Below are 13,390 nucleotides of genomic sequence, written 5' to 3'. Positions count from 1 at the left end.
TTACGGGATACAAGGAAAACAAGGAATTGAAATTGACGTAAAAAGAGCCAGACATAAAAATGAGCATGCAACTGACCTGCTTGTTGCCAAGTCGCTGAAGTGTTTTCTGCGGCGCTCACGATGCTGTGTGAAGCAATGCTTTCCGGGTGTCGCTGGTGGTCGATGCGGCAACGCTGCTGGATGAAACTGCGTAATCACTGAAGTCTGCTGAATGATCGTTGCACAATCAACTTGTACGTACGCGTGATAATGTTTGTGCACTGATTCGTATCACTATGCGGCTCGACGGAGGACCATATGTTTGTGTTTTTGATGTTTTATTCACTACCACGAGTACTACAAATAACAAATATATTATGGTATATATCGCAATGCACACCGGAGCTGCTTTTGCATAAAACGTCCGAGCAGCCACACCGTTCGCGCGCTCTCGCCTCAGAGGGGGCCACTCCGCGACTTGCACGTTATTGGCTAGAGCTTGTGACGTCACCAAGCGGACACGAGCGGAAGAAAGCTATGCGTAGAATGTAGCAGATGGCCCATGAAACGCTGTGTTTTCATGCATCTTTTGATATTATACACCAAAGCTGTTAATTTAATTTGACAACAAGAGATCAAATACGCGATAGAATAATACACTTATTCCGAAACAATGCATAGTTTATTTTTCATACATTATATGCGTGATATCTTGTCCCTGTAGGCTGTAGTCCACTGCCAGCTTTTCTTTCCAGCTAACCTATTGCATTTATTTTAAATGTCTAATTCTAAGCAAAGTTCTTGTCCGGGCATATTCTTATATGACTTTTTACTGAATATCCTGGAATTTCCCTTTAATATTTTTACGCTACTTTTCAGATTCTCCAGTTGATCGTCACGATGAGGATAAATTTGTTTTTGTTATTTAGTGTCTTCTTCCATTTTTGGCTAATCGCGACGAACAGGATGAGTGATGATTAGTTTGAATTGATGAAGGGACACTCGCAGCAGGCACGTATCCAAGGGGGAGCTTAGGGGGCTCGAACCCCCCGAAAGTTTGCGGTTTACAATAGTTAAAATGAGGTTTTTGGTTTCTTGTGGTGTGAAATAAAATAACGTGACGATAATTTAAGGAGAGAAATAATTATCGAGTCAAGCACGTATCCAAGGTGGGAATCAGGGGGCTCCAGCACCCCATTCAGAAATTACGCTACATAAAATTAGGTTCATGGCTTCTTAAATAATGTGATGATAATTTGAGATAAATAATTTTCGAGCCAAGACACAGAATGTTCTATAACCCTGTTATTGTTAATAGCGCGCACCCAAGGAGGGATCAGGGGGCTGGAGCCCCCCTTAATTTTTTCAGTTTACACTACATAAAATTAGTTGTTTTTTTGGATTTGATTTATTTTATTTTACTTCGCGTTTTGTTCCTCTTAGCTAATTTACGAAGATGGGAATGAGTGATGAAATGATGAAAATGATAAATGGACATTCACATACAACCATGGCTGAGCGTGATTCGAACCCGGGACCCTTGGCGTCCCAGCGCGATGTGCTAACCACTCAGCCACAGGATCCGGCAAAATTAGGTTTTTGTTTTCTTGAATAGTGTGCCGATAATATATAAGGAGAGAAATACTTACCAAGGCAACACGGAGAATGTTCTATAAGCCTGTTGTTGATAATATTCCATTAAAACTTTTCTTGCGCTTTCGGTGTTGTCGCAACACTATACAAAGACTTGTCAGCATTTGGAAGCTGGAAACGTAGCGCCACACGTAGGACGATTCATTGTAATTTTTTAATCTCTGGAAAGCGCGACAGGGAACGTTCTTGAATAAGAGAAGGAGTTGAACTACTGGCAACATTAACGAATCGTTTTATCTGTGGAACGTTTTAGAATATAATGAGGTTAAAATACGCGGCTTCAATTTCCAGGTTGATCTGTACAACAGAATCGGTTAATGAGTATTCAAAGGTAAGTGTGATAGTTCATACAGTCTATTGGTGGCTTTATAAGATCTAGTGATTCGAAAATGAAAAGGACTAAATACCATAAAGTAACGAAGTCTACTACTAGTTCTAGTTCGGGTCCAAAGCAGAAGACATTAACGACAGCGGAATTTCCGGAGCCTCAGTGTAGTGCTAGTTCGGGTCGAGGGCCGAAGAGATCGAAGTGAATATTTAAGCAGTAACAGGTATTGGAGCGGTTAATTAAAAAAGAAATAAGCTGCACAGATCAACTGAAAATCAAAGTTTTGAGTGATGAGTTAGTTGTGCCCGGACCAAATTTTCCCAGAATTTTAGAAGAGGAGGGTTATGCATACAATTTTTGGTGGTCAGTCCTTATTTTGCCATCTTTTCCTCTCTTTGACGTTCTTTTTTTTTAAGGAATACCTGGTCAAATTGGGTTATGACCTCACCAACCCTCCCTTGGGCACGTCACTGGAGATAAATGAGTAAGCATTTAATCATATTGGGAGAAGAAACACTAGATGTGTTGGGATCGGAAGGGTTTTCATTGTGAATTAATTGTTTCGAACTGTATTCGAGAAGACTTACTTTGTTTTGTGCCAATATATGACAAGACTGCGGAAGTTGTGACAGACAATTGTGAACACTTGCGAGTGCTTAGGCTTCAATATGAATAATTTGGTGAGTTTCGGCTTTTATAAGAACTGTAAACATGGGAGGACAAGACACAGTAGTGGTGTTCAGGCTCGAATCAGAGAGAAATATTCGAGAAATTTCTGCGTCCAGTTCGCAGCCCACAGTTTGAGTCTCGCGTTGTCGAGTGGATTGTCCATCCCGTGCGTGTGTAACAGCTTCGTAAAAACACTCGAAGACGCCATAGATGTTTTGATGTCTGATGATAAGAAATGGACAAACACAAATACTGAGATGGTTCCGGCACACAATGTTAATGCATGGAAACAGAGGAGTTGAGTGGTAATAAATGTTCCGATTTCACGTTCTGAATAATTTGGCAGCCTTGAACAGTGGCGACGATTTTGGGGATAGTTGCTCCCCATTTTTTTGCCTTCACACTATGACCTCTTTATGCTAACCCTTGTATGCCAAGGGAAGAGAAAGTAAACTTTTCTTGCACCCCCACTCCCGTTTTAAACCCAATTGCCACCATTGGCCTTAAACATACAATTGTGAGGTTTTATCTATACCCCTTAAAAATATGGTGTTTAGTCCCCCACGAAAGGAATTCCTGGATACGTGCCTGACTCGCAGAGAACACCTATGCTCATGCTGGGATTTGAACCCGGAACTTCGGAGGCGAAATCGAAAGTCGACCACTTAACGCCCTCGGCTACCGAGCCGGTGAATGAATTAGATGATGGCTATTGTATAAAGGGTGTCTTTTCGGGAAACATTCAAATAGCAATATTTCTTCCAGGTAATATATCCTAGGAACTTCATTCTTTTCGGGCTTACTAGGCATGTGGGCCAACAATCTGTGTAGTACTCTGTACTGTTTGTGATCCACATGGATTTGTGATCATCCATTTAATCTACTCACCATTCATTTTCATCTTTGCGATTACCCAAAGGGTAAATTATACTTCAAATAAAAGCAATACAAATAGAAAACAAAAATAATGGAACGATTATGCTGTTACGTTTTCCTGTATTTTAGGCACGTCGCATGTATCAGCCAACAGTCAGAGATTGCTTTTCGGTCGAATGATACTTCTAATAATCGGAGGTAAATGCAAGGAAGGTGAGTGTGGAAGATAAGGCCGGAGGCGCAACCACAAAGTTTCATCTGGAGTGAGAAAGTGCCAGGATAAACGTACCAATAATAATAATAGTAATAATAATAACATTAATAATGGCATTATTATTACTAGTGGTAGTAGTAGTAGTATCAAAGACGTTATTATCCTCATAAATTACGCAAAAGGGAGGTAGATGTCTGTGCTAAAGCATTTATTTGGAACAAACGATTTGAAATATTTTTTCAACACCAGAATTTTTTTTAAAACAAGCACACAAACTGTATTTTTGAATGGCAGAAAATGAATGATAAATGCATGCCGAAGATACTTTTTTTGTACATATAACATGTATAACTTTCATATGTTTTACAGAAATGCAACATGGAGCGACATAAAATAAGAAAATACGTATGCAAGATGCTAACACTAAATTATGTACGTATTCAAAGTTTTTCGTCATTACATATATACAAAACATATTATTTAAATACATCACATTACAAAAAACAATTATATTGCGAGCGAAGCGAGAAAGAAAATTTTTTGATCCAATTTTTGCAATTTAAAACAATATTGATTTAAGAAGGAACAAATAATATCACATGGCGCCAAGGCATTCTCTCTTTCACATTTTTTTAAAATTAGATTATTTGGCGCCCATGGCCGACTCCCGACGCCCCCTAGTTACGTCTCTGAACTTGACGAGACTGAGAAAGGCTGGCACTGCAAGCAAGCGAGCAATAAAATTTTACGAAATGTATTTTTATTTGTATAAAATTTGAAATAGAAGGGGGCAATTTCTCCTCTGTGCCCCATGCAAGTGCCTTTGGCCATCAATGTTTGCCCCCCCTAGAATTGACTTCCGTCGACGGTTGGGGGACAATTCCCCTGCCCTCCCCTGTGGTTGCACCACTGAGTAAGTCCGAAATTTGGAGGAACAAATTGAATCAATCCTGCTACAGCAACTTTTTGGGAAGCGATGATCACTTTATTCCAGGCGATTTTCTTCTATTATTATTGCACGTGGCAAGAGCACAAAGAGGTTGATTTGTTCTCATTCTACCGGCATTCAAGAAAAAGTGTGTATAAGTAAATAATCGACCCATTTATCTCAAGCTTCCGTATACGATAACGTAGTAAGTTCCATTCTGTCCTCTTAATGACGTCATAGCGCGCACAGAATCATGGGAGAAAATCTCGGAACCTCGGGAATGGCGTACCTTATAAAGGTACCTTGCTCTCGCCTGACTGGCGCAACGTTCTTACTGGCGTGCGTATAAAGAAAACAAATGCATGTTGCTATGCGCGCTAAACGCTGTGTTCTTGATGTGACATTTAAATGAAAATAACACATGATTATCATACAAATAGAATTATCGATTGTTTAAAATTCTGTGGTCTACATAAACTTGCTCTACGAGGACATAATGAAAGAGAACAATCTGTAAACAGAGGTATCTTCCTAGATTTATTATCCCTTCATAGAAGAGGTAACTGCGTGTTCTTTATTGTAGTGAAGAGTTGAAAAACATAAACTCTATCAGTAGATTGCATTCATTTTTTATTTAAAATTATTTAGAGGGTACCTTTTCAAAAACAGTAAAAATGACAAACATAGTTTTAATAACTCCAGTGGCAACAGCTGAATCTGAACGATGTTTCAGCACATTGAAACGTATTAAAACCTGCTTAAGAAATGCAATGGGACAAGACAGACCAAATGCCTTGGCACTTGCTTACAATAGAGATAGAATACATTTCAAACATAGAGGGCTTCAACGAAAAAGTAATAACAAAATTTGCTGAGTAGAAGAACAGGAGTCAACGTTCGTAGAAAGGTATGTTTCACAACAATACCTGTTTCTTTTGTAATCATGTGAATTGTCATTATATTTTAAATTCTTTCAAAAAAGTAAGTCCAGTTTTGTAGTCTAGAAGAAAAAAATACCTATTTTTTGTAATTCATGTGAATTATCATTATATTTTAAATTCTTTAAAAAATAAGCCCCGGCTAAATTTGAGGCCACGAGACGCCACTGCTAACTATACCCAGATAATATTATTATTATTAATAATAATAATAATTAATACCTTTGAAGATCATATTTCGTTTTATTGTATGTATAATTTATGAGATCCATACTTTAATAAATAATAATACGTTAATAATAACAATAATTTTATAATTTGGCCTAACAAAATTTTAAGGATGGGGGTAAACTTGCCTCCTTGGGACATCGCGTTTTGGGGTTAAAATATTATGGTCACCCTAGATATAAATAACTGTGAATTATTGACGTTATAGGAAGAATTCAATGTTCTCTCTCAAGATTTGTAGCTCCTCTCCCACCCCCGCACATTACAACATGCCGTGAAAGCACATGGAAGATGTGGAGGTAGGGCCGCACACATTCACAATCGCATCTCGTTCATTTGTGGATGCGATGTGATCAGCACCACGCTCCGGTCGCCTTTATGTTCAACCCCATAGTCGCTACATTGCTGGAAAAAATCGCATCTGAAATCACGTACCAGGGAATCGAACCCGGTTCTCCCGCCTGCAGTCAGACGACCTACCGACTTTTTTTTAGTGATATAAAGAAATCCTCTAAGCTTCAGCTTCCTCTGTCATTGTCTTTCTCATATGATAGAAGACTGTTAACTAAAAGTATCTAAGTCTCTTAACTACATGTAATTTTAATCTATGTTATCATTTTAATTGTTTTATGTTATTATTTTTGCCGTTATTTTCTGTTGTGAATACGTTCCAATGCAAAATGGCTAACGCTGTAATTGGAATCTTCTGTTAAATAAATAAATAAATAAATGAGTTTTGCTTATTTCTCTTTTTCATTCAGGACAGACAAATACAGACATTAATGTCTTATCCAAGATTCGAACACGGAACCCCTGGTGCTGTAGCTCATCATTCAGCCACGGAGGTCGACTTTGGACCATCGCCATCTTGTAAAATTATAATACAAGAGATAGAGGATTAATTTTAATCAACACATGTATAGTGCGAATTTAAAATCCATTTTTTAAAGTTCTTGTTTGAATTTTTGTTGACTACCTTACACGAAGGGTACGGATGCTTTCTCCTATTTCCTTTCTTCCCCAACTATTGCTATCTTCTTCGTCGTGGTTATTACAGTAGTACAAATCAGCGACGTTGATAAAATAACCAACATTCAATATTTTTTTGAGCTTCGACTTTCAAGCTAGTCAGAAGTCGACTTCACTAAACACTGTCGCTGTGTACTTTTGTAATAACCTAACCTGGCCTGGCTTTTTCTTAACAAACTAAACTAACTTTACGCACACCTAACTAACAGTGGCGTAGCGTTATAGTACGCCCGTACGCCGGGCGTTCCCAGATTTAAAATTTCAAAAATGCTTAAATGCTGTGATTATAAAGTAAAACGTGACTAATTTCATATATGTTTGACCTTCATGGCATTATAATGGCTATTTTTCGCGATCCGCTTGCAACGCTCCACTCTCAACACTCGTTCTAGCATCTCTTTTCAATGCCTTTCCCGGCCGGACGCCGAGCAGGTTCGGCGTACAGGACTCCTATATTCTTTGCTGCCTTTATGGAGGGAAAGCTTCCATTTCTACAGCACGCGCGTAAATAGGCTCTCTTACGCCGGCGTACGAGAGGTCTACCGTGATTGGTTCATGTGACCCTTCCTGCCTTCTGAAGCAGACCACAGCGGCAGAATTCCTACCCGGTTCTTTGCTCTTCGCGCTCATGCAACTCGTGCTGTGTGATGCTACAATACGCAATATTGACTGACGTAACTTTACCAATCTCAAATATACTGCTTCTTAATGGCCACTGCATTGTATAATTTATCTAACGAACACCGATGTGTATTAGAAACTAAAAGATCAACACAGTTTTTGTCAAATAAGTTTGTGGAGTCCTCGTGATAGAAATTCAGTCTGTGGCTGCTCTACCACTTAACCCGCAAAACTATTATTTTCTTATTGTATTTTTTCGTTATTATCTAACTACTTAATATTGTGTGAATGGAAATGTTTAGCATTCATTTGAAAACTCTTAACATCGAATGGTCTCTGGAGAAAATTATTTTAAAATGTTTATAAGCGTTCTCAAGATGTAATAAACAGTGGTCTGAATTACTAATCGGCACTGTTACGTCAGTAGAGTGTACGATATTTGGATCATCCACTCTGCTTTTCACAGTGCGCCAAGACGACAGAGGTCCCTGATTCGAATCCCGGCGTGAGCACGGGTGTTATTTGTCAGTGTCCCTTCATCAATATCATCACTCATATTCATATTCGCAATTAACCAAAAGTGGTAGAAAAGCGAAGTAAAATAAACCAAATCAATCAGTAGTTGGATCGCCCACAACAATGACGTCTACTGTTGTGCAGAGGCGCTTGTGATTCAGGTAGGTTTTTAATGACTTGCGTCATGCAGAAAGATATAAAAAAAGGTATAGAACACCAGAGTTCAAAACATCTGTGGCATAGTGAGGCATCTAATTTTCTAGCTAAAACAAGCAATGATGATGTTTTATTGAAAACCCAGCTTACTTCAGGCACATAATACCCGTGGCGCAGAGGCGAAGATATAGTACAAGCAATGCAAGCACTGCTTGCATAATTCGAATATCATTTAATGTACTTAATGTTCTAACCGTATTTAGTTTCCATCGCACTCGATTTCGCGAAAAAATGCGGCCGCAAACTCCCCCAGCAGCTCTGTAGCAAGCACCAGCCTCAATGCTTGCAGCCGTTCTGCGGGAAAATAAGGCCTCCGAAGGAGTCACATGGCGAAGCGTGAAATTCTGGTGGAACCCGTCCACAAAGCTTCTTCAAAAAGCTGTGCTTTCCGAGCTTGCGTGATTCCCGAAAATAGCCGAGTTCAACCGAAAGCAGAAGGATTCATCTATGGGTACGTTGCCAGCAAAAACTAGTAACGAATATTTGTCTTCATGAACACGTAAACAAGATCGCAAATATAATAATAATTGTTAGTCATAAAATAACTAAAAGAAGTTATTATCACTGTTCTAAATTCCATATATATCATCATATTATATTACAAATTATTTTAGATTTCGCGAAATGTAAAACGCGTAAAAAAAGTTGACATTGGGAGTTGGGGCAGTGGAATTTCTGCACCCCCGTGAAGAGTTTTCTCAGGGAGGGAGGGAAGATTGGACGGACCTTGGTCCTGCACCCTGCTTCCTGGTCGGTCCAGCTCAAATTACGCCAGAAGTGTTGACCGCTACCAGTGTTTGCAACTGCCAAATTATTTACGCAGTAATTCAAGTGAGCTCTTTCACAAATTTTACAATCAATAAATTGACTGCTTTTGAATAAAACTTGGGGTGAAAATAAAGCTATCTGAGAAAGAATTATCTACTGATATTTGTACATGGCATAGAAGTAAATCGTATACATTCTGCATATTATGAGCACAAGAATATGTTTTAATGATTGATTGATTGATTTATTGTTTTAAGTCCACTTTATGCACAGTAAGGCTAATCGGGACTGGACCTACAGTTTAAAATGGGATCTGAAACACTTGTGCCTCCACCGGGTATCGAACCCGGAACCCCTTGATTACAAGGCGACGACACTACCACTGCGCCATCGGGGAGGCCCGAATATGTTTTAAGCTCTATTATTATGACGCAAGTGGTGTTCCTAGGGTCTTTTTACGGTCCCCATTTTGTCATCTTTTCCTTCCTTTGACGTTTTTTCTTAGATATACTGGGCCAAAAGGGGGTTATGTCTACCATCCACCCCCCCCCTTCGCCCCGGGCACGCCATTGAATGACACTTTATTACTTAAATATTAATGTACATACTCGTTCTGCTGAAATGAGTCTGATTCCTCCGCGTAATTTTTATCTCCAAACTGATATATCTTTCCTTTGTGACGGATAAAATTAAGGAAATAGGTTGGTATCACTTTCTGTTGTTTCAGAGATTTTCAAAGTGATCTTGTGTGGATGCTTGCATTTGCAGTTGTGGAAAGCGCGTGGGATAGTGTGAGTGTTTGTTGCTTCGTGTTTTGTGCTGTGAATTTATCGGAATGAACGCGTATTTATTTATTTATTTATTAACCAATCACCTATAACAGAGCGAATGCTCCAATTACAATAGGCTATATACAGTATAGTTTACATAAATATAATACATGATGCAAACACATAGTAATTATTACACAAAACATTAGATAAATATGAATACAAAAAGTTATACAAATACAAAAGTTACACAAATACAAAAAATTACATACATATACATATTACAAATTTTGAACAGAGGAGAAAACTAAAGGACAGAAGAAACAAAACATAAACAAGTAACAAACTATAAAACTTGAGAAGAATAAAGAAATTATACGAATACCACTATTTAAATAGGAAGCAGGAATAATCAATACAAAGCAAAAGTTCAAATTTGAATTCGTTTATATGTATACAAAATTTGGAAAGCTATAAATTGTATTTGAGACTATAAATAAATCACTCTAGAATTAGATCTGTTTTATTTGTATATTATATCTAATATGTTGTTTAAACTATATAGATAGTTTTTAATATTAAAAGCAAAATCCAAATCAATTCCATTCGGGACAATATTATTATGTTTACTTAATAATCTAATGATTGGAGAATTTTGATGGAATTTTGTGTTTGATTTATTGCAGTAAAATGGTTGTCGTACTCTTAATACCTTATAATTGACGTTAAAGTTTATCAGCTGTATAAGATTTTCACACTCAAGTATACCATTGACAACTTTGTATAGGAATATATGGTCAGCCGTTTCGCGTCTTCGTTGAAGTGTATCACATGAGAATTCATTTAGTAATTTAATATAGGAGATGCGATCTGCATATGAAGATCTCTTGTATTTTTTGTAGTAAATATGTCGTAAAAATTTGTTCTGAATTTTTTCAATTTTATTGATATGGCATGAGATATATGGGTTCCATACCGTACTCCCGTATTCTAATTTTGCTCGTACAATATTATTAAATAAATATACTAAAGAGTTGATATTAAATAAATCTTTGGAGTTTCTTAAAACAAAGCCAAGCATTTTATAAGAGTCGTTAATTTAGGAACGGTTGATGTGAAGTGCGGGTGTATTATTGAGCAATTGAAAATTGCTTCGTTTAGCTCGAGAGAGATAAGTGTTAAAATGAAAATCGTGGAAGGGGGTCGACCAACACCAAGAGTTTGAAATTTATTGTGGTGAGTACATCGTCTATGCATGTGTTTCTTTGCTTTGAAATGAATTTTTTATTGTTTGTGTTTAACTATTTATTTAGTGTTTAAGTTACTCCAATGCGGTTTTTAGGGTGCCCAAAAATACTAAATTACATCATGCAGCGTAAAATAAACAAATGATTCCCATTTTTTTTTATCTAAATCGGTTTGGTCACCGTTTGACCATATTAAATAATAATGAACAAATAAAGGTACTAATAAGTAAGTAAGAAATTCCGTCTCCCTTTAGTCGTATGCGGAAAGTTCGCATATGCAAAACGTTTAATATCATATGAATAACGTTACCTGGATTTTTTTAAAAAAGTAAATGTGACGTTTGCGGATCATATGGTTTATTTTTAGTACAGTCACTTTATTACGATATTTTGACAAATCCAGCGACTGGGTAAATGAGGCTATAAACCTTGAATCTTTCCCCTCGGCTTGTCGTTGTACTACATGTTTTGTTGTACTGAAACATTGCTTGCCTCCTTCGTAAGACTACGCTTCGCTACTGCCGTGGCGACTAATACCATAAGTAAATTATTAAGCAAGAAAGGGCCGACTCTTCCTTCGGACTTGGCGTTCCCACCCGAAATGTACATGCTACGCCACTGCTAACTAAACGTACGTACGTAAATTAAGAGAAATTACAATTCATGATGTAAAAAAAAGCCTGGTAACATTATCGTATGAGGGAAACGGATTCCTTCAAATTTCCTTCAAATGTACAGGAGAAAGTACTTACGGAAATCATTTTCTTTAGCGTTGTGGAAGTTCCTGAATGTAGATTTGATCCATTTTAATGTGAATGTAGATTTGATCCATTTTAATGTGAATGCGTGTTGTTTTCTGCGAAAATCTCTGTCCGACACGCTGTTTCTGCTCCCGCCATTTGCTTTCTGCATGAGAGTGCAATGTTCCGTGTGTTAAGATGATGCAACCCCGTAGCCAGTGTTTCAGCCTCGCCGTGTTTTCACTAGAACATGACGTGTTGAGTATTTTTAATTTTCTTTTAACTATGCTTGCCTAACCTAACTTAACCTAACCTAACCTTACGGAAAATGGTTTTTGGGGCTAACGTGAATGGTTTTTGTGGCTAACGTGAATGGCTTTTGGGGCTAACGTGAATGGTTTTTGGGGCTAACGTGAATGGTTTCTGGGGCTAACGTCAATGGTTTCTGGGGCTAACGTCAATGGTTTGTGGGGCTAACGTCAATGGTTTGTGAGGCTAACGTCAATGGTTTGCGACGTATTAGCATAATTTCAAATCCGGGCACGAAAGTAGATATTTTCCGGTGAACGAGGTTGCAACACTGCATAAATCGACAAAACACTCTCAGAACGCCCCCTGAACCAGTACGCTATCACGGCCATAATGTGTTACAGATTCGAAACAACAAGTAACAGTAAGTACTCGTAAATAGAAGAAATAGACATTATCTTAGTTAGAAATGCATTATTTCACCTTAAGAAATGTTCCACATTCGAAAATAACACGTTAGCAATGTAAAGAAGTCCGAAATATATGATTCGTAGGTGTTTCCCTCATACGATAATAGTACCAAAAGCCTCCCAGATGGCATAGTGGTCGCCTTGTAATCAAGGAATCCCGGGTTTGATACCCAGTAACCCAGTGGAGCCACGTAGGAATTCATATACTTTAAACTGTAGGTCCAGTCCTCTGTGCATAAAGTGAACTTAAAACAAACTTTGATAGTGTAAACACAACAAAGATACAAGACCTAACCTAACCTGCTAGCGTTCTCAGCCGATATCTTAGCATTAGCCGATATCTTAGCATTAGAAATTTTCAAAAAATTGTAAAATGTCACGGCATTTTAATTGATTATGTAAAATTTAAAGTTCTATGTTAGGTAAATTACTTACTTCTTGTGTCTCTTCATCAAATTCATCAGATGATTCCTCACCTTCAGACATAGGCGCGGTTTCACCTGTTAAATCTCGTGTGTTGTCTTCCATCTCAGAGATTTGCTGTTACCAAATGCATTTGGACCACGACTGTAGCACTAATAACTACACTGTTTCTTCATTTACCTACGCTATGTATATAGGTGTATTTTTGTTTATTTCTGCCAAGGATTATCTGCCATGACCCAAGTTTATAGTCTAAAGCAAAGATACATCATTCTGAATGATTCATTCATTAAGTTCAAGTGCAATTGGCCAGTCCTAGTGACGTAATTTAAAGAGACAATAAGATCAGTCGTTCAATTAGTTCAGTCCACTTCTAAAAATGAGAGTCGTCAAATTTGACAATAACAGAAATGTGGTAGAGTATTACTTACAAATTTACTTTCCTGAGTTTCTTTGACACAAAACTACTTAGAACGTCTTCAAACTCTAACTTTTGCAGAACGTCATTTTCACTGGCCATAATAGAGA

The 13,390-nt window shown here is 37.8% G+C and overlaps 1 protein-coding gene across 1 annotated transcript in view; it reads right to left on the bottom strand.

The window, feature by feature from the left end:
• Positions 1-13,100, bottom strand: part of LOC145988218 (solute carrier family 15 member 1-like) — an 87,401-nt gene extending 74,301 nt beyond the window's left edge. The window contains exon 1 of the mRNA XM_083123062.1: positions 12,875-13,100. Coding sequence (XP_082979188.1) covers positions 12,875-12,967 — 93 coding nt within the window. The 5' untranslated portion in view covers positions 12,968-13,100. The remainder of the gene's footprint in view (positions 1-12,874) is intronic.
• Positions 13,101-13,390: the final 290 nt, after the last annotated feature.

The sequence above is a fragment of the Lepisma saccharinum genome, chromosome 5 (assembly GCF_977018435.1).
Source record: "Lepisma saccharinum chromosome 5, izLepSacc3.1, whole genome shotgun sequence".
In the NCBI taxonomy this organism is placed as follows: domain Eukaryota; kingdom Metazoa; phylum Arthropoda; class Insecta; order Zygentoma; family Lepismatidae; genus Lepisma; species Lepisma saccharinum.
Note: the sequence above shows the minus strand (reverse complement) of the source record. Positions and strands in the feature narration are given on the sequence as shown.